We start from the raw sequence: 23671 nt of genomic DNA, 5'->3' as shown, positions 1-23671 counted from the left end.
CGTTGGGATTAAACTTTGCTTTCCGTAGACACTGTTTCTCATTTGGAAATCATCTTTACCCTTTTGCCTACATTTGCTTCGTGTCCTTGTATGTGTAGAATGGAATGGGGAGAACACCTCACACCCAATGGGAGGGGTGACCATGTATTGATATAGGAAGCACATGTACAAGATCCTCAATTAGAGGAGAATACAAGGAAAGAAACAATACAATACAATCTGTACATATATGGCAAAGTATTCCTAATACCCACCCGCAGTCGCAGCGAGAGGCTCACGGATGCAAAGGCTGGACCGAAAATCTGTAAATAACTGCACTGGCAAGCCTTTGGTCATGATATCGGCGAACTGGTGTGTAGACGGAACATGGAGCACACGGACCTATCCCAGAGCCACCTTTTCCCGAACAAAAAGGATGTCGATCTCAATGTGCTTGGTGCGGCAATGGTGAACCGGGTTGGTGGTCATGTAGACAGCACTGACATTGTCGCAGAAGACAACAGTCGCAGTGGAGATGGGAGCATGCAACTCCTGGAGTAGCTGGTGGAGCCAACATTACTCGGCAACCGCGTGAGCAACGGCACGATACTTCGCTTCGGCACTGGAGCATGAGACCGTCGTCTGTCGCTTGGAGGACTAAGACACCAGGTTATCGCCGAGGAAGATGTAGTAGCCGGAGGTGGAGCGACGAGAGTCGGGGCAGCTGGCCCAGTCGGCGTCGGAGTAGTCAGTCAGAGAACCGACCGGACGGTGCCGATGTGGAGGCCGGCAGAGAGTGAGCCCTTGATGTAGCGCAGGATGCGTTTAACCAAGGCGAGGTGAGGCTCGCGAGGGTCATGCATGAAGAGACCTGTTGAACGACATAGGCGATCTCAGGACGGGTGAGAGTGAGATACTGGAGCGCACCGGCGAGGCTCCTGTACTCAGTAGGATCGGCGACGGGGGCACCCTCCTAGGCGGAGAGCTTGGCGCGAGCATCAACCGGGTTGGCAGTTGGGTGGCATTCAAACATGCCGGCTCGCTGCAGAAGATCGATGGCGTACTGTCGCTGGGACAGGAAGAGGCCGTCGGGGCCATGATGCCGAAGGCCTGCCCTGAAAAGTGACCTTCCAAAAAAGCCAGCTCCCTAACGACCTGGGTTCGGCCTAGGATAACCTTGGAAGCTGAATATGAAGTGGAAAGACACAACCAGCCCTATACATGTCCATATCTACAAGATAAGCATGTAAAAACCTATATACTTGGATTTGTAGTTAGAGCTATATAAACCTATAAATATAAATATAACCTAGTAGTATGATGCAGGGAAGAGATCAAGAAATCAATACACTACTTTGGTGTTTTAATCTATTCTACATATAAGTGTTTATTTTTCGACAATAGCATTTGCTTCCTCCGGTTACATAATTTTTTATGTTTTGGATAACGTTAGGTCAAACTTTTATAACTTTGACTAGCAATGAATTTAAAAATAATTAGTTTAAAGACTCAAGAACAATATATATAGATTTATCTTATAAGTAACTATAACAATGTATTCATATTTATTTATTATATGTATTATAATAAAAAATATAGTCAAAGATATATTTTGAGACTGTTACATTGTCTAAAACGTAAAGAGTAATAGAACCGGAGGGAGTGTATGTATATCAGCGTCCTTCTTTGTATTATATTATATTAGAAAAAGAGAAATCATATTTTTTTATTAATTTAAATCCACTCGAACAAACCCACCTTAAACAACATCACTGACAGTTGGGCCCAAGCACTGACCGGGAAAAAAAACACGACCACCCTGGCCCCACATCCAGTGTCTATGAATCTACCCAGTCCCATCATGTAACTCCTATACCAAAAAAAAAAACTGCACGGAATTATCAGAAAGAAAAGGGTTTTCTTTCTTTATTTATCTCCAGGTTTAAGCTGAAGGAAACAAACCCACAACCTGAAATCCTCTCTCTATATAAACCACCCCAAAAAAACCAGATTTTGGGCCCCAATTTCCATTCCCTCCCCTCCTCTCCTCTCCCGCCCGCGCGCCCCCACCCTCTCCGCCCTAAAACCCAACCAAAACCCTAACCCTAACTCGGCGCCGCCACCACCCCAAAAACCGCACCCACCCATTTCGGCGCGACCGCGGGGGTGGGGTTTTGGGTTCAAAACCACACGCGAGTTTTCGTTTCGCTTGCGCGCGCGTTGTGGGGGAGAGAGAGGGGATGGCTCCCTTCGGCGATGGCGGCGGCGGCGGAGGGGAGGAGGAGAAGAGGGAGGGGGATGCGGGGTGGGGGTGGGACCCGATGAGGAGCGGCAGCGCGCCGCCGACCATGGAGGGCGCCGCGGCGGCGGCGGCTTCGGCGGTGGCGCAGCAGGAGGTGGAGGGGGTTTACGGGGGCGGCGGAGGCGGCGGCGGCGGGTCGTTCTTCTCCGGGATGGATGGGTTCGGCGCGAGGCTCGACGAGGTCGGCCGGCGGCGCGGCGCCGCCGCGCAGGTGAGCGGTTCTTGGCTTCCTGCCTTTCTTTTCTTTTTTTTTGAGTTGTGCGCGTGGTGTAGATTGGATGGCGGTGCGTGGTATGTGCACGAAGCGTGGATTTCTTTTTCTTGAATTTGTTTTACTGATTGTGTGTCCTGACAGATGCAAGTTGTGGGGTTGGGTTGTTCCGATTTTTATCGATCTCTCTTTTCTTCGATTCTTGGATGAGCTTTGTTGGCATGGCTTATTTGGTTTGGGTTTGTTAGGGGTTTCATCAGTCTGATGGGCTGAATCGTTCCAGTAATAATCATGCGCAGCGAAATTATGAAAAGAAGTTTTTTTCTTTTGCTCGCGTGGGTTCATGTTGCAATTTTTCAGGTGTAGCTATGTAGGTAAATTTTTCTTTGTTAGTTCTTTTGGATTTTAAGTTCTGTACCTTGGATGCTTGGATGAAGTGTTTGGTGGTGTTCTTGTCATATCGTTTTTATTTCAATTTATCCTGTGTGGCTTTAGTCTATTGATTTATCTATGTTGGTTCTCTCGGTTGTGCTGCCTATGTACGTTCAAGTTTGCTACTAATTGTTAAAAGTTGTAAAACCAATGTCTTTCGGCCAAAAGATTCACTTTTTTCCTCCGCAAAATATGGGTTCCCATGCCATACTAGTGCATATGGCGTCCTTAAAGAACTACTAAATGCTTATTATGCTTGTTAGCTATCTTTCTAGAACTCACATGAAAATTGTGTTATCTTTGTGCTTTCATCATGTTGATGTTCAGTGGATTGCTTCGATTAACTCATGGAGACAACTTCAACTTAGTTGAACCATTGGGCTCTTTAGTTCCTCTGTTAATTATATATAGGCTTTATTTTCCTGCCATTAGAATTTGCTATTTCTGTTCTTATATGTCGTAAATATCATGTAATTATCTTACCAGGCTGTATGTGCTGTAAACATTTATTATATAGCTTGTACATAAATTGCTTTTGAGCCTTTTCAGTTCCCATTCTCGTATATGCCTAAGTATATTTTGGACCTATTTGTTTGGGTGTTTATTTTTCCCCATAGATACTTATACTTGTTTAGATGAAATGCCCAAAATCAAGAGAGAATATGAACCTAGTTGCTCCTTGCTATGTAATCTCCTCAATCCAGTCATGCATAATTCCTAATCGTGGAACACTTGTGTCCATTGAATGTTTAATGTGTTTTTCCTGCACACATGTTTTCAATTTTTGTTCCTGGGTGGCCGCTCTGTTGACTGTTGGAGTTTGAGGGGCAGCGTGCCACATTGGCCAATACTTTTTTTTTTTAAAAAAATCATCACTTCATGATAGTTAATTCGAATAGATTTAGATTTTGAATAAAAGTTTGTACTTGGTACTAACAAGCTTTTTCAACAGAAAGTAGTATTCCGTAGAAAGTTGTCTTGAAGATAGTTTCTAAGTTTTGTTAAGAAAGTTTTAAGATCTGCTGTAGAATGATCTTTTGATGGAAAGTTTGCTATGCAATGTTTTGTTATGGAAAGATTCTCTGAACAATTTCTTAAGTTTCTAGTGATAGTTTCTGTCCATTATTTCCTGTAGAAAGTTCTGTCAACAGTTCCTCTGGATATTTTTTTGCGGTTCCTAAATTTCTAACGGAAGATAAGAAATGTTCTATCTGACTTCATGTGGGTTACTTCGTGTGTGAAGTGTGAACCTGTGTGTGATTTGCAGGACCCATGCGATCTCACACAATATGTATCTCCCACTCATGTTGCTTCCACTGCTTAAGATCCAGTGATTCACAGAGTCACCGTCCATCTGGTCTCTTCTCTGTTTCAATGAGATCAAAAGGAGATGGTGGTGGTTGCTGGATTGGGGAATTTCACAGGGATGGGGAGGAGAGTTTGAGGATTGCCGTTTGGCCCATAGTGAGCGAACTAAAGTTTGTAAAATAATCTGCTTGTTTGTTTTTGTATATTTGATTTGCAATTTATTGTTGATGTGCATTTGTTTTCAGTTTTTTTTTTTATAAAAACATCCATCCATGTTCTTGGGTGTTTGCTCCTGTGTTTTCCAGATACATAGATCGCAGCCCTTCTGCCCAGGTATTTTAGTTTTGGGTTCCATTTTGACTCCGCGTATACCGCCATAAATTCTTCGCTGTCAAAGAATTAACTGCTGCCCTGTGCATGTATGAGATTGACTCTCATTTCGGTTGGATATTAATTAATGTGCATGGCTCAGAGGAGCTAAAGGATTGGCTGATGAGCTATTTAGTCCAATACAACAACACCAATTCCAGACTTACGTTTTGTTTGATGTTTATGCATTGGTTATTTGAATTTGAATTTATTTCGTTTGTTGTAGGATCATTTTGGAAATTCTGAGTCATTATCTAATGGAGCACCAGGCCTCCACCTTAATGGTACGAGAGAGTTTAATGGACAGCAATTTGGACCAACCCGGGTTCATAGTGTTGGCGCTATGCTGGATCACTCTGCAGTTAATGTTGGTTCCCCATGGATACAGACCAAAACAGATGATGCTGACTTTCATAGGCATGCCGAGAATCGCTTCATGCCAAACATGGGAAAGATGAATGCTTTTGCTAGAAGGGACCTTCAGTCCACCTATCTCTCTGACTCTGATCTTTCAAATGCTTTATCTAGGGTGAACTTGTCTAATCATTTAGAATATGATGAAAGGGGCCTTGCCAAAGACCTGCTTGATGAAATGGAAATGCGTAATCACGACAGGCATTTTTCCTCTAAGATTGCCAATGACTGCCGTTCTCCTTTATCTGGCAATGCTTTGTGTACGCTTGGTTGTGAGCACTTGGATGTTCATTCACTACCTTCATATGGAGATGGTCTTCTACGCAGGCAGAACAGTATTATGGATAGTCCCTATGTTTCAAGGAATAATAACCATCACATGAAGAATGTGGATCGCCTATCTCTTGCTGATCAACTAGCTTTGATGCAGCTAAGCAATCTTGACGAGAATAATTACCATAGCAATGCAGATATGGTAAATATAATCAACCCCTTGAGAAACAGACGCAACATCACAGACTTGGACTTAATCAGGAGTAGGAACCATTTCCTTGAAGAACTTATTGCACAGCGTTGTTTGCAGGAAGATAATGTCTTTCAGTCAAAATCTGGTCCCTCATATAATGACAACATACTATATCATGATGGACCTCGTTTTCCATATTCAAGAATGCAAAGATCAGGGTCCCATGCTTATTCACATTTGAGGGGCATTCCATATCTTGGTGATCAGCAATCGCGGATGTTATCCTCTAGTAGGAGGACACCTGGTAGAAATATGGGATCACAAATCTACCAAGATAATCCTGTAGCAAACTGCCTGGATCTGTCTTCTTTGGATCTTGCAAATAGAAGTGGTGCTTGTCCCTTGGAGCTTGTTAATGTAGTGGGCCATGTTATGGAAGTTAGGTACATTTCTCTTCCATTCTCCTGTTGTAGATTTTCAACTTTAATGCTTTGTCACATTATCTACTTCTTATCTTAATGCAGTATGGATCAATTTGGAAGTCGTTTTATTCAACAAAAACTAGAGGTTGCCTCAGCTGATGACAGGGAAAAAATCTTTCCAGAGATACTGACCAATGCTATTGCTCTGACAACTGATGTATTTGGCAATTATGTGATTCAGAAGGTACGCCTATCTGTCCTGCTAATTTGATTACTCATATTTATATTTTGAAACCTAACATTCAGAATTGTACATTTGCAGTTTTTTGAGTTTGCTACAGAAAGCCAGTTAAGCCAGTTAGCAGATCAGCTCAGAGGTCACTTTTTGCAACTCAGCTTTCAGATGTATGGTTGCAGAGTTGTTCAGAAGGTAAGTTATCTTTTTTTTTCTTGGGGTTCATGTAAATCTGTAACCCATGCAAACTCTACAAGTTTATAATCAATTTCCTACAAGTTTATTGTGGACAGCAGTGTAGTCTCCTAAAGTAAATCTGTTAGTAATGTACAAAAAAGAATTTTAATGTACACAAAAATAATTTGAGTGGAAGCCTGAACCAAGATTAAATCATCCGCTGCTTTTAACACTCAATCTTATCTCACTACTAGCATTGAGCTAATGTGTAAAAGCTACAATTGATGACAAATGATTTACCATTTATGATTTTTCTAATTGTTATGTGGCAAATCATTTTTTCATGGTGGCTGACAAGAGATAATGAATCTCTGTTTATTAAAAAAAATGAACATGCTTTGTTCTTTGTTTGCGTTATGAGCGTTATGTCTTCACCAAAAGTCCATGCATGGAATGCCACCTTAACTAAAATTGGTGTCACTCTGTCAGCATTATGAGTGAGACATTGATGAGGCACGAGTCATTTCACTTTAGAGGTGCTTGATTGGAATTTTATCCATGCATTTGCCACAGGTCATTGATGTGGTTGACTTGGAGAGAAAGATATCTATTGTTGGTGAGCTTAAGAATTCTGTTCTCAGATGTATTTCTGATCAGAATGGTAACCACGTAATCCAGAAGTGCATAGAGTGTGTTCCAGAAGATCACATTCCATTTGTAATTGAGGATATACTTCAGAAAATTTATCCGCTTTGCACTCACCAATATGGCTGCAGAGTTATTCAGGTACAAATTGCAACCTTCTGTTTCCTAAGCATTAAATTCTGTAACTTTAAATGGTAGTTTCTAACCTTATCTTTGCAGAGAGTTTTGGAGCATTGCCATAATCCAGCAACTCAAAGTGCTGTGATGGATGAAATTGTCGAACGTGCTTTTGATTTGACAGAAGATAAATTTGGAAACTATGTTGTTCAAGTAGGTTAACATATTCCATTTATTTATTCACTTGCTGCAATTGTCAAACTTTTGACTTAACCCTGTATAAAAATAGTTACACTGCCTTGATCATTAAAAAACCTAGTAGTTTACAGATATTGTGGATAAAATTAGTAAAATAAATTATGTGTGTGGAGCCAGGGTTCAAACTTTTGTTGGATGTGGCTGGTTGCCAGCGGTTACTAGGATTACCACATTTCTTCTATGTATTAGGGCTATTTTTATCTCCATTTGAAATGGTTACATATAAATACAACAGTAACCTCCTGAAATACGATATATTCTTCATACTCTGGAAACAATCATTAACTGATTAACTGAGTACTTTGACACCAGCGGATTATCATTTTACCTACTGGGAATTAAAATATATAAAACAGCACCAGCTTATGATGTTCCTGGGCTCAATTAACTTGTAAATGTTTCTTGTTATTATTTTAAATAAGTTGATACATTGCAGCATGGTAAAAAGAATGTTATATCTTTTAGGCCCAGTTTGGAATGTAGTATTATTTTTTTTCATTTCCTTCAATGAGCATTTAACGGTTCTAATTGATGGTTACTGATGAACCTTTTCAAACAATTTTCAGCACGTCTTAGAACATGGTAGGCCAGAGGAGCGGTCATCCATTATTCAAAAGCTTTCTGGGCAAGTGGTGAACTTGAGCCAGCAGAAGTATGCTTCTAATGTTGTGGAAAAGTGTCTATCTTTTGGAACTCCTGATGAACGTGAAGGCCTTATAAGAGAGATTGTATCCTCTGGCCAAACATTCCAGGTTTGTCCAACAAGCAACTTCCTTGAGCTGTTAACTGAAAGCATATTTTCTATCAAATGATTCCACAACCCTATGTTTTCCACACGGACATCAATGCTGTATTTATTGTGTTTAGTTTCATTTTGTATGTCAAGTAAGTGCACAAGAGCCTTTAGGATTTATTGTTCATACAGAACACATGGCAGTATGGCACTGGGTTTTAATATAATGTTCACTGTATTTGTACTAGTACTGTATGACAATGTCTTGATGCACAATGATTTTTCAGTGATTGTAATAACACATTTTGACCAATCTATGCAGGGACTGATGAAGGATCAGTTTGGCAATTATGTTGTACAGAGAATCCTTCAGACATGTGATGACAAATTCCTAGTTGTGATCCTCTCAAGCATCAAGATGCATTTGAACGAACTGAAGAACTACACTTTCGGGAAGCATATAGTTGCGCGTGTGGAGAAGTTAATCATTACAGGAGGTGAGCGGATAAGTTTGTTTATCGTGACATGCAATCGGGACCGAAATCTTTCCAACTTCTAACGTTTCTCCTTGATTTTCAGAAAACCGAGTGCGGATGGGGTCCAAGACTAGCCAATGTCAGCAGTCACTAAGCTGTACAGATGTTGACGCTAATCCTTTTTAAGCATTGGCATCAATAAGCAAATCTGGTGAATTGACAAATGTGGAGATTTTTGTTTTGAGATACACTGTAATAGCCAATAGGGGTGTCCTGGTGGAGACTGGATGTGTTCTCTTCTTTTTTACTGTGGCCTGTATAGATCTCTCCGGGTACTTAAAAGGTAATTAGATGAGTGTTAGGTATCGCCGCTGTAAATCTGTTTTTTGGCCATGTACAAGTTTACTGATGGGTATCAGCTGTACATTTGTTTGAGCTGTCAGTTGGCAAAGCGTGTCGTTTAATCCTTTCTTATGTCTCTGATCTGTTGAGTCGCTGAGAAGGCAGTTTAGTTTGTTAGCTAGGCCCTTCAATGAAGTATGCCAGCTGAGACGAGTCAGATGATAGATGTGAATCAGAAGTTTCGACGTTCTCAGGAAGCTATTCGCCGTATTCATTTTGGCAAAAAAACCTGAATACCTCTCGCTTTACATTTATTTGTTCTTATTAACTTCTGAATTATTTGCTTCCTTGCCCAATTTTTAATCTGTATATGTCTCCTGAAGTGAGGCTCATGCTAATCTTTTGCTGTATCGACTATGGCTACTACTATGCGTGGGAAGGAAAGGCTCTTTACAGTCTTGGCGTACTCACCTGAGACTTTACCGTCTTACCGAGTTAAACTCAGGATGTATATAATAATAGGGAAAGTATTTTCTTATTTCGTTTTCTTTTGTGTTTGTTGTGTTTTTACTGTGATTTTGTACAGTAGTACGTTTTCATTTTATTTAATGATTTGTCTTGCTAGAAAAAGAAAAGTAGAACAAAGCTCGATAGATTCTAAAGCTGCGTCAAAAGACTCAGCACCGACCAATTATGAGCTCTTCTCTTTTCTTTATTTTAAACAAAGTCTATTTCTGTCCCTTAACTATTGCCATGGTTTAATTTTCGTCCATTAACTATGTTACTCGTTTTATCCAAAAGTCTGCATAACCCAGAAGTATTAAGATGAATGTTTGGATAGAGTCAACAATTTAAATCATGTTTTTGGGAACTTAAGATTCTGATAAGCTGTTGGTAAGATCTAGAAAGTTGGGTTTCTCATCTTTTGGCTTCTAGTTCATTATATGGATTCTACATCAACAAATTATCAGAATCTGGTTAAAAATAACTCTTTGGGGAATGTCTGACAGCTGGAGTTTCTAAGAGAAGCTATAGCTACTATAAACTCTCTCGAACAGGAGTTGAATCAAATATTGCCAAACGAAAAGACAAGCTCTTCATTTAAGTTTTGGATGTATAGAGATTACAAATATGCCTATCTTATCTCAACGCAACTCTATCAAAAATGATACCAGAATGACACACCCTCCTTCTCCATTTATACCCAACGTAAGCAGCCTAAAGCCACAGACCAACCTTGTACAAGAAGTCATAATCCCCTAAGAAACCTTTCCGTACAAGAAACAAACTTTACAAACTCCAATTGAACCAAATTTGGACTCCCTCTAAATTCGGCTATGTATCCCATACACACAACCACGTGTATTGATCTTTAGCTTAAATATCCCACGTGATATTCTGATCGTCCGGACGTCATCTTATCCCAAGTTGACTCCCGATCCATCACCGGCAACACTCTCCCGAGGCATCAAGACCACCTACAAACGCATCAACCAAGAAACAATATCCGAGCACAAGTTCTCACCAATTTGACTCATTGTTAGCGAACAACAGTATTACATATGCATAGTATCCATCTAGAATAAACATTGATTGTCCATGGATATCCAAAGAATCAACCCTAAACCGAAACCGGTACAGAGCCGGCCGGTCAAGCCACGAGCTAGCTGGTCTAACCGCACACATACCTCTGGTCTGACTGACTACAACAACCCGGCCTGACCGGTCACTACCTGTCAGCAACAGTCTCTGTTCATCACCTGCAAATCAATCATCTCCAAAACCACTTCGTCAATGATCTCCAAATATCAAAATCAATAATCTCATATGCCAATTGTTCATCACAGAATAACAATCAAACACACTTTGATTTTACACTTTGATTTTACAGGAGAAAATGGCTTGCACTGTTATGCATAGAACTACGAGGAACAGGAACGCGGTACAAACACCGACTCGATCTTGGTGAGGACAGTATAGGCAATGTGAATTGCGACATGATTTTCTTTTTTCAATGACGCACATTATTTTTTACGGAGTGTATCAAACTCAAATCTGAAAAGGAAATTGGGAATTTTTTAGTGAAAAATTTCAAACTTTAAACTCAAAATTGAAAAAACAACCAAATTTCAACACTTTTAATTTGAACTCCAAAAACATTCAACTCAAATTTCAAAACCTTCATTTGGAAATTGAAAACTTTAAACTCAAAATGTTTGTCCACTTTTTCTCCAAAAATTATAAAATAGTGCCTTCAGTGTTCTCCAACCAATTACACAAATTTTAGATATCATATAGCAAATTTTGCCAAACAATAATCGAGGGTAATGATAAGTATATAATAAGGGGTCTATCAAATTTATTTACAGAAATCTCACTATGCTTCATAATTCGAAGGGAATGGGCAAACCCTTTTGTTATAGAAAGACATGTGGAATGGTTCCGTTAAAATGGTTAAGCATGCAAGGCTAGCTCTACTCTTTTTTACATACAAGGATGATTCTGTAGCCATAATGTTTGATAGATAAAAGCAGACATGTCACTTACCACTGTCATAGTCATAGTAAGCATATGATGATACATTCAACTAGAAGCACATATACAGTCCATCCACACAACTTGAAGATTTTTATGGAATAGGCCATCATATTCATCACAGAGAATGTATCCGATTTTTTTTATATATAGTAATTAATATCCTATAAATTAAATAATTATAGTAAATTGCTGGCTGGATTTATAAAAATAAGAAGGATGCTATCTACCAGAGCGTCCAGACGTGGATGCTGTTCCTGAGAACGTCCGGAAGGGGACGCTGTTCGCAACTGCGTCCGTCTCCTGGTGCAGCCAAACCAGCCTCGTTATCCCCCAACGCGTCTCGCCAGGGAGCCTGCGCTCACTAGTCACTCCTAGCACCGTCAGCATATATCAGCGCCCAAAACTTCCTGTCGCACGTTGCCATTCGTTAAACTCTGCCCTGATCCAGAAGCCCCCGTTAATTTGCTCGCGACGTCTGCTGAGGATCGATTTGCCGCCACATGAACCCAGCGCCGGCTGCTTATCTGATCTTCGAAAACGATGTATATATGCTCTGGACTGGATATTAGTTGATTTTCGTTTAGGTTTTGCATGTGGGCATACATATATAATCAGTTATTAATCTCTGTATTCCATCACTTTTGGGTTACCAATTCTCCATTTATGTGCAGCACTGCAGCATGCATTAGCGTTACTTGCATCCTTGATCGATCTGTTTGCTCTAACATTGAGTACATTATTAACCAGGTCTACTAGCTTTTACGGAGCAATCAGTAGGACGTTCTGGATAAATAAACGAAGCAGCTAGTTGCAGGCACGCATGTATCGAATCAAGAGTAGCCATCTGCGATTCGTTAGGGAAAAAAAAAGAGAAGCCATTTGCAGGATCGAGCTGGCCATTTAATTTGAAGAAGTGCGCTAAAAAATTAGGATGCATAGGTCGAATCATATCGGACAGCAGGATCGGATATGATCTATTAACCTGACGGCTAGGGCTAGGGCGCTTATGCTAACCGAGCGAGACGCAGCGGAGGCCTTCCTTGGCGAGCAGCGTTGAGGACGACGACCCGACAAAGAATCGCGAGTGGAGGCTTCCCTACCGTAGGTTGGTTCGGCTCCAACGGTGGACGCCGTTACAAACAGCGTCCTGATCTGGACGTTCTCGGGAATAACGTCCATGCCTGGACGCTGTTGCACATAGCGTCCTTCTTATTTTTATAAATTAAACCTTTCATTTACTATTAATTTAATTTTCAGGTTATTAATTACTATTTTAAAAAAATTCGGGAATGTATAGCCTGTTTTTTTTAAGCAGCCATGCAAGGCCGTTATCATGCAAATGGAAATCAAAATGTGTCATAAAGATAAAAGTGTTTCTTTGGCTGTTGTTCAATGACATGATCAACATTGTGCTCCACAGGACACGGATTTATCATGTGCATATTTTGCCTGAGTGAGTGAGTGGTGATAGGGGAAACAAGAATGTATTTGATTGCACTTTTAGTAAGCCCTACTGGAGGAAGTTTAGAATTTCCTGGAAGACGTCATTGTCTTTCTACCAAGATGAAAGTTTTTGCAAGATTGTGCTTTTGAATGAAAGATTTCTTGAAGATAGTAATAATCTTCATGCTGACATATATGGAAGCAGCGGAATGCTTAATTTTTTTTGAGCACCTAGCACCTAATGTCGACAGATGGTTAGCTAGTTTCAAGAATGAGATTCTCTTGTATCTTGGAGGATGAATATAATGATCTAAAAGAGAGAGTTTTAGATAGGTTATAATCTTCATAAAGCTTTGAGTTTTTCTTTTTTTCCCATGTAATTTGTATTTGTATTTCTAGACCCTTTTTGTTATTTATAAAATTTAAACTACTGGGCAAAGCCATCTGTATGCCAAAATCAAATGATGCCCAAATAAAATATGCAACCTTTTAAATTGAGAATTTAGCCCCTCAAACAATCCAATATGAAATTCGCTCATATGAAGATTTAAACTCAGGACTTTAGAGTGCTACTTAGGTCACTGCAACTAACATGATTGTAGTCGTTTATTATAAGAATTAGTACATTCGATGTTGGATGGAAAAAAGTACATTCGGAAGAGGCATCCGATCCCGAACGATTATCATCAGCATATTGCAAATTTTAGATCAATGAACAGGGAAAAGCATTCGATTTCAAAAACGCGCGCACACACAAACACAAAAGAATTCACCCTAACTCTGTCTTCATTCTCTCGAGCCTCTGTCATCATGTTGCCAATTCTCTTTTGGTAAAGCGAAAAGAGAATAAAGATAGAGAGAATAATTACTCCATCCATTTCACAATGTAAGTCATTCTAGTATTTCCCACCTTCATATTGATGTAAGATTCATTAACATCAATATGAATGTGGGAAATGCTAGAATGACTTACATTGTGAAACGGAGAAAGTAACATCTACAGCTACCATTGTGATTTGTTTCTTCATCGGCGCAGCATGCATCACTGTAAGAATTTTTTTGGAGGTGTTCAATGATATCTCAAAACTTTATACTCCCTCCGTTTCAAAATGTTTGACACCGTTGACTTTTTAGTACGTGTTTTTTTAATAAGACGAATGGTCAAACATGTGCTAAAAAGTCAACAGTGTCAAACATTTTGAAACGGAGGGAGTACATCACGTAATTCGCTTTCTTAAAGGTGTGTTAGTGTTCCGTATATGGCAATACACAATTTGTTCCTGTTGCTCATAAGTACTCCCTCCGTTTCACAATGTAAGTCATTCTAGCATTTTCCATATTTATATTGATATTAATGAACCTAGATAGATATATGTCTAGATTTATTAACATCAATATAAATGTGGGAAATGCTAGAATGACTTATATTGTGAAACGGAGGAAGTAAGGTATAAACTACCCAGACAAGTGATGCTAGAGCTTTGCCTTTTGCTTTGTTCAAAAGTGATACGCATTGGAAGCTTTGTTAAAAGGAGCGAAACTCAAACTAGGGACAATATATTCATACCAGTTGCATCGATCACTGGTGCTAAGCTCCATCTATCTTCTGCCTGATATCCTCAGACACGCACTTTGCTTATTGCTTCAATTTCACTATCATTTCTTAATTGGTCTCTCTCCCTTTCTCTCCCAGCTCCAAATGAGAAGTGATTCTTCTGTCCCTTCTCTCTAACTAGTAAAATTTCAATCTTTTTTTCTGTTTGGAGAACCGATCTAAATTTTTCGAAGAAACCAACACTGAATGCATGTCTTTTTGTAGGGTGTGATGCTGATTGGTGAGATCTGGGTTCCACTTGCCCTGATTTGCTGGTCTTGAGGGCAATTCATTATGCTCCGAGAGGTATTTATTGGCAAAAATATTGTTTTCAATATGATTTATGCACAAGATGATTTATCGATTCATGTATGACGGGGCTCACCTGGACGCGATGCCACCTGACGCAGCACGTCCTGCTGTTCTCTCTTCTATGTGTGTTGCTATTTTTGTCCAACACTGATAAGTTTTTAAGTAGTATTACCTTCATTTTTTAATATATAATACAAATAACTTTTTTAATATGTTTGACTATTCGTCTTTATAATCATTATTTATTTTTTATGATGATTTATGATTAAGGTTATTCAAGCATGACTTATATTTTTAATGTTGGCACAAAGTTTTTGGATAAGATGAATATCTAAAAGTCAACGGCATCATATATTAAAAAACGAAAGGAGTACGTGGCTAAGGTTCTCATCGTTTGAGCTTTGGCTAAAGCACACAAAGCTCAACATTTAAGCATATACTAAATATATGTACAATTTGTTTTAAGATTTATTTCCTCAAAACTTACAAATTTTCCACGCGCAAGTTGGTAATCGAACTCAAGACTTGCTGCTTGCAAGTCAACGGCACTAGCCACTTGGGATGCTGTGTTTTTTGAAAAAGGAAATGATCAAGTTACATATAATTTTTTTTTAAACTAAACCGGCAGGGAACTGCAAATTATATTTCAATTAAGCAGAAGTAAAAAACTAGACGGGTTACAGAAAAAGAAAAAATAACCTCTCGGCAAGTAGACTCGCCAAGCCCCTCAACCACGACCGGTACAAACAACACAACACACTGAGCACCACACAACTCTAACCAAACTACGACGGCAGAATCCAAAGGCGAACATCGATGTCGAAAAGCTGAAGAAGCGGCATACAACTTTGACATCACAAGGCACGTGTCATCGTTGCCAACCTTTGCCGCCCAGCGACCCAGAGCTCCGACTCCACGGCGATCATAACATCATTGGAGGCACCGCCAAAACGAGCAAAACAACACCAAGCTCATACTTTAGACATCAGCCAAAGCCCCTGAGGCACCAAAACCTGCACTGGCAACACCAACATCCCTAGAGAGAAACTGCAAATGTTATCGTTGCCAAGCAACGTCGCACCCCAATGACGTTGCAGCTTCGACTCCACCTGACAGAGACAAATGAAGAAGCTGGATGCCACCAATACAAGAATGGAGCCAGGAAGGAGAAGGCCTCGCCAAAACCTAGGCATCTAGTGCTTCGAGCTGACACAGGAGTTCGCTAACAGTAATCGAAGCAAGGGTAAGGTTCTCCAAGACGATGCCCCAATGAAGGATACGACATGAAACGCCGCCACCGTCCGTCCGGAAACCGGAACATAGTTTTCACCTGGAGATTGATAGCGATGAAGAAAAATGCCATAACTACGCCTCCAAGAAAGGAAACGGTGCCAAAGGGCATCGCCGTCGTCATGCCAGCCAAGTGCTAAGCAAGGCTTTCGCCAGCGATTTCCATCCATTGCCACCACCACCTCACACAACAACCGTCGCTGAACCACCACATCATCTTCTCAGCCACCAGCTAGCCCAGTCCACCACCCCACAGCTCCTCCCCGCGCACACCACCAGGCCGGCCGGAGAGAGGCACGAGCATGCTGCCAAGCGGGCGACAGTCCTCCCCTCGCCGGCACGCGGCCCTCGTGCCGCTGCCGCCGCCGCTGGCGGCCTTCAGCCGTAGCTTTCCGTGCCCATGATGGAGCCGTCGCCCTGCGCCGTGCAGCTAGATCCGGCCGCGGGAGCACCGGATCTAGCCACCGCGGTGCCGGATCCCCGGCCTCCCTCGCCATCGAGCGCGCCGCCCTCCGCTCGGCTTACCGTGCTCCGCTCGGCTCACCGCGCTCCGCGCTCCGCCCCGCCTCCCTCTTGCCAGAGACGACGCGTCGCCGCGGTATGGCCCCGCTCGCCATCCTGGCTCCCCGCATGGTTGTTCGGCGGTGAACTCCGGTGGCGGCGAGGCAGAGAGAGGGGAGGAGGGTGGGTGGCGGCGGCGGCTAGGGTTTGCCCCCGAGCCACTGGCGCGTGGGCGACTCGTGGGCTCGAGGTCCCGCCTTCGATCAAAACTTTCTTACATATAAATTACTCCATCCGTTTCACAATGTAAGTCATTCTAGCATTTCCCACATTCATATTGATGTTAATGAATCTAGACATATATATCTATCTAGATTCATTAACATCAATATAAATGTGGAGAATGCTACAATGACTTACATTGTGAAACGGAGTAAGTACATCTTAGTTACGTGAGATTTGCGCTATTCAAACAAAAAGTACCTCGAGGTACTGGTATCTCACGGTACCAAATCGTTTCCGATCGTTGGATGTACTGATACTCAAGATACTTTTTGATACTTTTTGTTAGATCAGAGTAAACCTCTAGTTACACACTAGTTAGATTGTAATTACATTTAAGTTTTTCTCCTAGAAAAATGTCAAATGTTCTATAGGTACTCCCAAAATAAATATGCACATGCCAAATCATCTTTTTCACGATATTTCAATCCAAATCATTTTATTATTTCTACGCTATCTAATATATATCCCGTAACAAAGCGCGGGGCGTTAAATTTACCAGCACAAAATTAAAATTGGCATTTGGATAATTGATAAATAGAATAGTAGCAAATACTTAAATTTCCATGAACCATCGCCTTCCTCCCTCTTCATTTTCTTTCTTGCTATTTCTCCCATCCCCATGGCTGATGGGCAGTATGGCCGTTGGCCGCCCATCCTCGTCTCCCATTTGCTGATCAACTCTTCCTCTCCCGCCTCCATCGGCTTCCTGACCTTGCCGCCAGCCCGCCACAGTTGCCATCCAGTTGCTGATGGCCCCAAGTAGCAGCCATTCGCATGCGCTTGACACCAAACTAGATCTGGGCGATGATGCTTAGGATGGGGAGGCGGCGCCAGCCATGGACGAGGTGGGGGACGGTGGCTGCGGCAACAAGTCTCCACATCACCAGCCTCGCCTACATCGGCATACCTAGTTTGGTGACAGCTCAAAGTGGAGTAGCAAATAAGGATTTCCCCCCCTCTAAATATATAGTTTCATTTTTTTTTCTCTGAATATAGTGTTCATTTGATTTTTCTTCTTCTAGACAGTCGTGTTACTTTGTACGCAACCCAGCTGAGCTGAGCTAACCTCAGTTAATTACTGTTAACCACTGCAGGTAATTACCGCAGAGAATGTTGCTGAGGCTGTTGATAGTATAATTGACAAACTAAAGAAATCAGATGTATCAAATGTGGTCTATTTTGATGGTTGGGAAGGATTGGGTGTATCTGCTGTCCTCAGAGCTGTTGCCGAACGGCTTACACTGGGCCAGATCACGGACCCAGAATTGAGGTTTGAAAAGATAATCCACATTGATTGCTCGAGGTGGAAAAGCATAAGGGAAATGCAGAGGAAAATTGCAGAGAAACTAGAGATGACCCAAGCAAAAGATCTTATTGATGAGCAGGATGAGGCTGATGATATCAATGGAAAAGATGAAAGCTCCAGAGACGTGATCAATGATGTTGGAATAGCTGTTAATGATGTCCTAATGAGTGGAAGATTTCTTGTGGTTTTTCATAATGGGAGTGATAATGAAATAAAAGATGTAACTAATTTTGGTCTGCCTCTATATCAGCTGTATAAGGGAAACAAAATATTGTGGACCTTCAGGGGCAGGTTTCGGCTGAGTACCAAAATTCAGGACAAGGTGCAAAAGGCAGATGTTTTTCTTGCTGCCGAATTCCATAACAAAATATATGGGATGGAGTTCCAGGATCAAAGCCATTGGTGGGATATATTGTGTGAGGAGGCGGCAGAAATTGCTTCCAACACATGTTCCGGAGTAGCCAAGCTGCACCCTACAACAATTGCCAAATGTTGGTTGTATATATCGAAACTTAATTTTGTTGGCAGAGACATCATTGACTATGACTGGGCAGTTCATGCTTCAAACTATTGGGTGTGTGATGGGATCATTCAGGAATGGGAGATTGCTGATGCTCTACAACAAGAGATGTGGCAAGAATGGGACGACCCTGGACTTTACCACATGATGCGGAACACTGACAACTGGATTTCAACAAGTCACCTGATTTCAAGTAATTATGGGTTCCTGGCTGCCTCAGCAGTGGCTCAAACAGTGTCATCATTTTTCTTGGCAGAACACCAAATTGACACAGAATCAAAAGACACGGTGGAACTAGTAGAATATTTTTTTAAGTCAAAGCTCAACCCTGCACATCTTTTACAAAATTATAATGACATGTTTCAACATGCAGAGAACCTTAGAGTGCTAAAACTTAGCCTCTGTACCTTTAGATTTGCTTCACCTCCTTTCCTCTGTTGCCGCGGATTGAGATTCCTTGGGCTTGATAACTGCCTTGATCTGAACATTGATGCTGGAGAGGAGGTTCAGTCTTGGAACTGTTTTCATGGTTTGTGGGTGCTAGACCTACAGTACACACAGTGGGTTTTCTCCCCACAGATGATTGAGGAAATGAACAATGTCAGGGAGCTCAATGTTAAGGGAGTGAAACTGCACAACTTGAGACATATTTGGAAACGGCAGCATAACAAGATACAGAAGCTTCGTGTAATCAAGACGATTGATCAAGACTATACGGCAACCAAAGATGAAAAGGATCCATTCACATTCACATTCTCAGGTATGGAAAAGATGGAGATTCTAGACTTGTCAGGTAACTCTACCATGCAAGCTTTTCCTGACCTGTCCAAGGCAACATGTCTGAAGACTGTCACTCTTGATGGTTGTGTTGGGTTGGATTCTGTCAGTGATAGCAACCTTCCGGTATCACTTGAGGAATTCAGCTTAGTTGCAGCATCAGAACAGTATCCAAAGGCAGCAAATATTACAAAAATCTCATTATCTGGATGTTGCCGGTTAAAAAAGCTAATCTTGAGTGGACTGCCAAAACTTGAGGAATTGGATCTTTCCGGCACAATATTGGAAAAACTTGACCTGGATGCCATGCAGGCAGAAAAACTTAATCGTCTTCTTCTGTTTGGTTGTCTGCATCTTTGTGCAATAAAGTGGTCAGATGTTACAAAACCACAATTGGATGAGTTACATGTAGATACAGTTGGAGTACATCTGGAAGGCAAACGACAAAATAGCTTGTCACCTGTCCAGGATGATGATAAATTATTCCAATCACATGTTGTTATCATGGATCCTAGGCTTCTTCGGTTTCTACAGTTGTTTGCAATGCAAAGTCACCATGTGCATTTCTGCATGTCACCTGTTTTTGTTAATTATTGCAAAGATGAAGGACAAAGTAAGCAGTGCAGTAGTGAACAAATAAGGAATGCCCATGTTGATCGAACAGTTGCAGGGAATATGTGCAGTGATATATTTGACAGAGTTGTTGCACTTAGTGTTGCCCCTGTGATTTGTCCTTGCCCGCCTCTGCCTTTAGAGTCAAAGTGCAACAGAAGCTGCAAGGTAGAGATCAGAAACAGAAAACAATTGCAGGGGAATGACAATATCTTGGGAAATTTCATAGACATTGTACACTCTCTAAACGTGCATGATGACTCTTGGATGACTAGTATTCCTGGATCAAATTGGGGTCGGATTAAGTGGTGCTGTATTGAGAGATGCCCCAAGTTACATTCTGTATTCAAACTCAGAGACCATGACCAAATCGTAGCTTTCTCTTGGCTAGAGACCTTCTGGGCATCACATCTCCAAACAGCCCACTGCATTTGGAGCATGGAAGTCAAGCATGTAAATGTTGATTCCTTCAAGAAACTGCAGTATATACATCTGGATTCCTGTCCTAGGCTCATCCATGTACTTCCCTTGTCCAACAACTTACCAAGCTTGGAGACCATTCAGATCCTGTACTGCACCAGCCTCATATATGTTTTCCCTTTGAACACAGCAAACTCCAAGGGGACAGTAAGCAATGATGCTATTGATTTCCCAAAGCTGAAGCACGTCCACCTGCATGAGCTTCCCAGCTTGAAAGGGATATGTGAGGCAAAAATAATGTCAGCTCCCATGCTGGAGGCCATCATGATCAGGGGCTGCTGTAGTCTTAGACACCTGCCTGACGTCCAAGGATTGCATGAACCAAGACCCATAGTATACTGTGAGAAGGATTGGTGGGATAACCTAGTGTGGCCTCAGAAAGAAGGTGGCTATGATCAGTCATTGCTCTACAAGCGGCAGTCAGCGCAATACTATAAGAAGGCCTTGCCCAAAGGCTCTATTCTCAGGTCAAATCTATCCACATACCTCTATAAGCCAATAAGCAAAAAATATTCTATAGATTTGCATGGCTAGTATAACAGAATTCCATTTCAAGTTTGTTTCCGTTACTGCAACACTGCTTTATTATATTTTCCTCTTTATTTTGTTGATCATGCTGATTCCATCATTGGTTGATTTTTCCAAATGAAGTTTTTTTTTTTTTGAGAAACCCCAAATGAAGTTATGGAGGACAGTGGTGTATAGTGGGAAATAAAGTAAAGGTCCTATTTGAAATTTAGGGATTTATTGGAAATGAATTGCATGGCTAGCAATACCACTAGGCATGCGATTCTTGGTTGTAACAGGTTGGTAAGAGAAGAATACAAGTGCAATTTGTAAAATGTTTAGTGTTAATTTTCCTTGCGTGGTTTTCTCCGGACCTTGGGAACTAGAAATGTTTTTAGTGTTAATTGAGAGGTAACATAGTGAGGTATATATATGTGTGTGCGTGTATGTGTATGTATGTATGTACATGATGGGAGATCATAGATTTGGATGAACAATTTTGAGAAAGGGGGAGAGACTAGGTTAATTCATCTTCATTGCTTGCTTACTAGTAATAGTTATACATGCTAGCACTCTACCTTTTTGTACAGATTACTTGGCTTGGCCCCACAAGATAAAACTCTATCTACAATGTAATTTTTATCTTTAATACATGTGAATATATCTGAGGGAAACCAAATTAGCAAGGAAACAAACTATTCTTATCTGTATTTTCCAACTAATAGGAAACCAGCAGGCCCACAGTACCCAGGCCCTACATTTTAATTGGCACTGTTCAGGATTCAGGAATAGTTATTTAACCTCTCAATACTTCCCCTAGAAAAACTATTTTTGCACTCTTTTGAAGTTCCAGCACTGTAAAATATCTGATGAAAAGTCGCACCAAAATATTAGTTCGGCAAAAAAAAAAATGATAAGACTGTTTGAAGCTAAGTGGCTAACTTTTGAGTGCTGGCTATAATGGCGGCCTGCTGTCATTTGGTACTCCTTGTTTATCTGCATAGTAAATCAGCAACAATTATGTGCGCACACCAAGATGGAGGTGTAGAAAAGATACACAGAATTAGCCATTTTGTTTTCAACTAGGTTACTTAGTAGTACGGTAAGCAAAGGCTATATGGTCTAGTTTACTAGTGTGCAACCCATATGCATCTATATTATTTTTATTCATAACCTATGGAATCCTTTCACCAAGTTTAGATAAATTTAAACATGAAAATGTTTATTTCAAAATTATTTGTTCTTCTGATATTTTAATTGCATGGTATTTATATCATAATACTACAAAACGATACACTGTTCTAACGGAATAGCTGACATCATCATGATGTCAGCATGGTACCTAGGTAGCAGGATTTAGTACCATGCAGTATCATCTGGTATCATTGGCACCAAATATAATACCTATGGGTATTGTATCAGGTACCACGGTACTAGATCTGGTACCTATCTAGTATTAAAAATATCAGATCTAACTAAGATACCGTGCTGATGTCGTTATATATAATCTATTCTGTTGGAATGGTATAGTGTTCTGCAGTAGCCTTCTATTTATATAGACATGTACATATGTCAGACATTATGTTTGTACCAAATATTCAAACTTTTATACCAGGAGGTCAAAAACTAGAACCTGTTTTTATAGTGCATTGTGAACTTATCATATATGGAGCATATTGAAAGGGCACAACTTCTTTTCTGCAAATCTGATATATTTCTTCTATAATTCCAACTGCAGGTAGATTCAATTGACTACAACGGTCACCGACATCGATGATCGATCCATACAAGATTCATATACTTGGAAGAACAACACTAAAGTCCCTACAGTGATTGGTCATTGGTGGATATATCAAGTTTATCTCTTATCTGGGTTCAGCATATGACTGATCTAGATTGTTTGTAATGAACTAATGGTTTTGAAGTCTATTTCTGATGGAACATTTCTTGTTGGTTCTTTTTTTTTTTCTGTTTTTTTTCCTTGTCTTGTTGCGTCTGTATTTGCTTGTGGCTTGCTGGCTCAAGCCGGAGTGCGTCTAGTTGCGTGGCATGCTTGGCGTGTGGGATGGCACATGACGTGGACGGGGGTGGCGCACATGGTGGCATTGCCCTCCCATGATATGTATGTTGATTTGCTATTTTAAATTGAGTATAAACCAGAAAATGCTGCTGCTTGACAGCACCAAAACCCTGTCTTTGTCGAGTTTGTTTATTATTATATTCTCCAGGTGTTTTACCAATTTGTATCGAGTTTGTTCCCAACAGTTTCTTAAATTAGACTAGAAAGGTAACCCACGCAAATGTGCGGGCGTGTATCTTATTGTCAGCTTTAGAGACTTATATACCATCAACCGGATTATTCATACTATATTTCAAAAATTGTGACTTGTCTGAAAAACCTTCTTAATCGGTATTAATCGGTATTGCTTGGGTAACTTTTTCTAAGCTATTCGTTGGCTTTACACTACATACTATACAATATTCATTCGGTAAGAAATTAACTATGATCTGACTTATCATTCAAAAGAAAAGTATACTTTGTTTTGGAAACAGGTAAGTGTAAATTAAAAGTAAGTAGTTTTTATTCAAATGGAATGTTTACGGGCTCTCTTTTTTAACA

The 23671-nt window shown here is 40.7% G+C and overlaps 1 protein-coding gene and 1 non-coding gene across 4 annotated transcripts; both read left to right on the top strand.

Moving 5' to 3' along the window:
• Window positions 1-2091: 2091 nt before the first annotated feature.
• Window positions 2092-9011, top strand: LOC4335144 (pumilio homolog 3). The gene is made up of 9 exons (XM_015778079.3): window positions 2092-2492; window positions 4828-5924; window positions 6006-6147; window positions 6226-6333; window positions 6889-7101; window positions 7180-7290; window positions 7902-8087; window positions 8391-8565; window positions 8648-9011. The coding sequence occupies exons 1-9, from the start codon at window positions 2220-2222 to the stop codon at window positions 8728-8730; spliced, it is 2388 nt and encodes a 795-aa protein (XP_015633565.1). The 5' UTR covers window positions 2092-2219; the 3' UTR covers window positions 8731-9011.
• Window positions 9012-14361: 5350 nt separating this feature from the next.
• On the top strand, window positions 14362-23239 carry LOC9272060 (uncharacterized). Of its 3 annotated transcripts, none has more exons than XR_010741156.1 (4): window positions 14362-14573; window positions 14687-14767; window positions 17944-21011; window positions 22790-23239. It is a non-coding gene; the product is annotated as an uncharacterized protein (transcript). The 3 variants fall into 3 exon arrangements; XR_010741157.1 differs by having other exon boundaries at window positions 14429-14602; XR_010741158.1 differs by lacking the exons at window positions 14362-14573; window positions 14687-14767 and adding an exon at window positions 17439-17777.
• The last annotated feature ends 432 nt before the right edge of the window (window positions 23240-23671 follow it).

The sequence above is a fragment of the Oryza sativa genome, chromosome 4, assembly GCF_034140825.1.
Source record: "Oryza sativa Japonica Group chromosome 4, ASM3414082v1".
Taxonomy (NCBI): Eukaryota; Viridiplantae; Streptophyta; class Magnoliopsida; order Poales; family Poaceae; genus Oryza; species Oryza sativa.
Note: the sequence above shows the minus strand (reverse complement) of the source record. Positions and strands in the feature narration are given on the sequence as shown.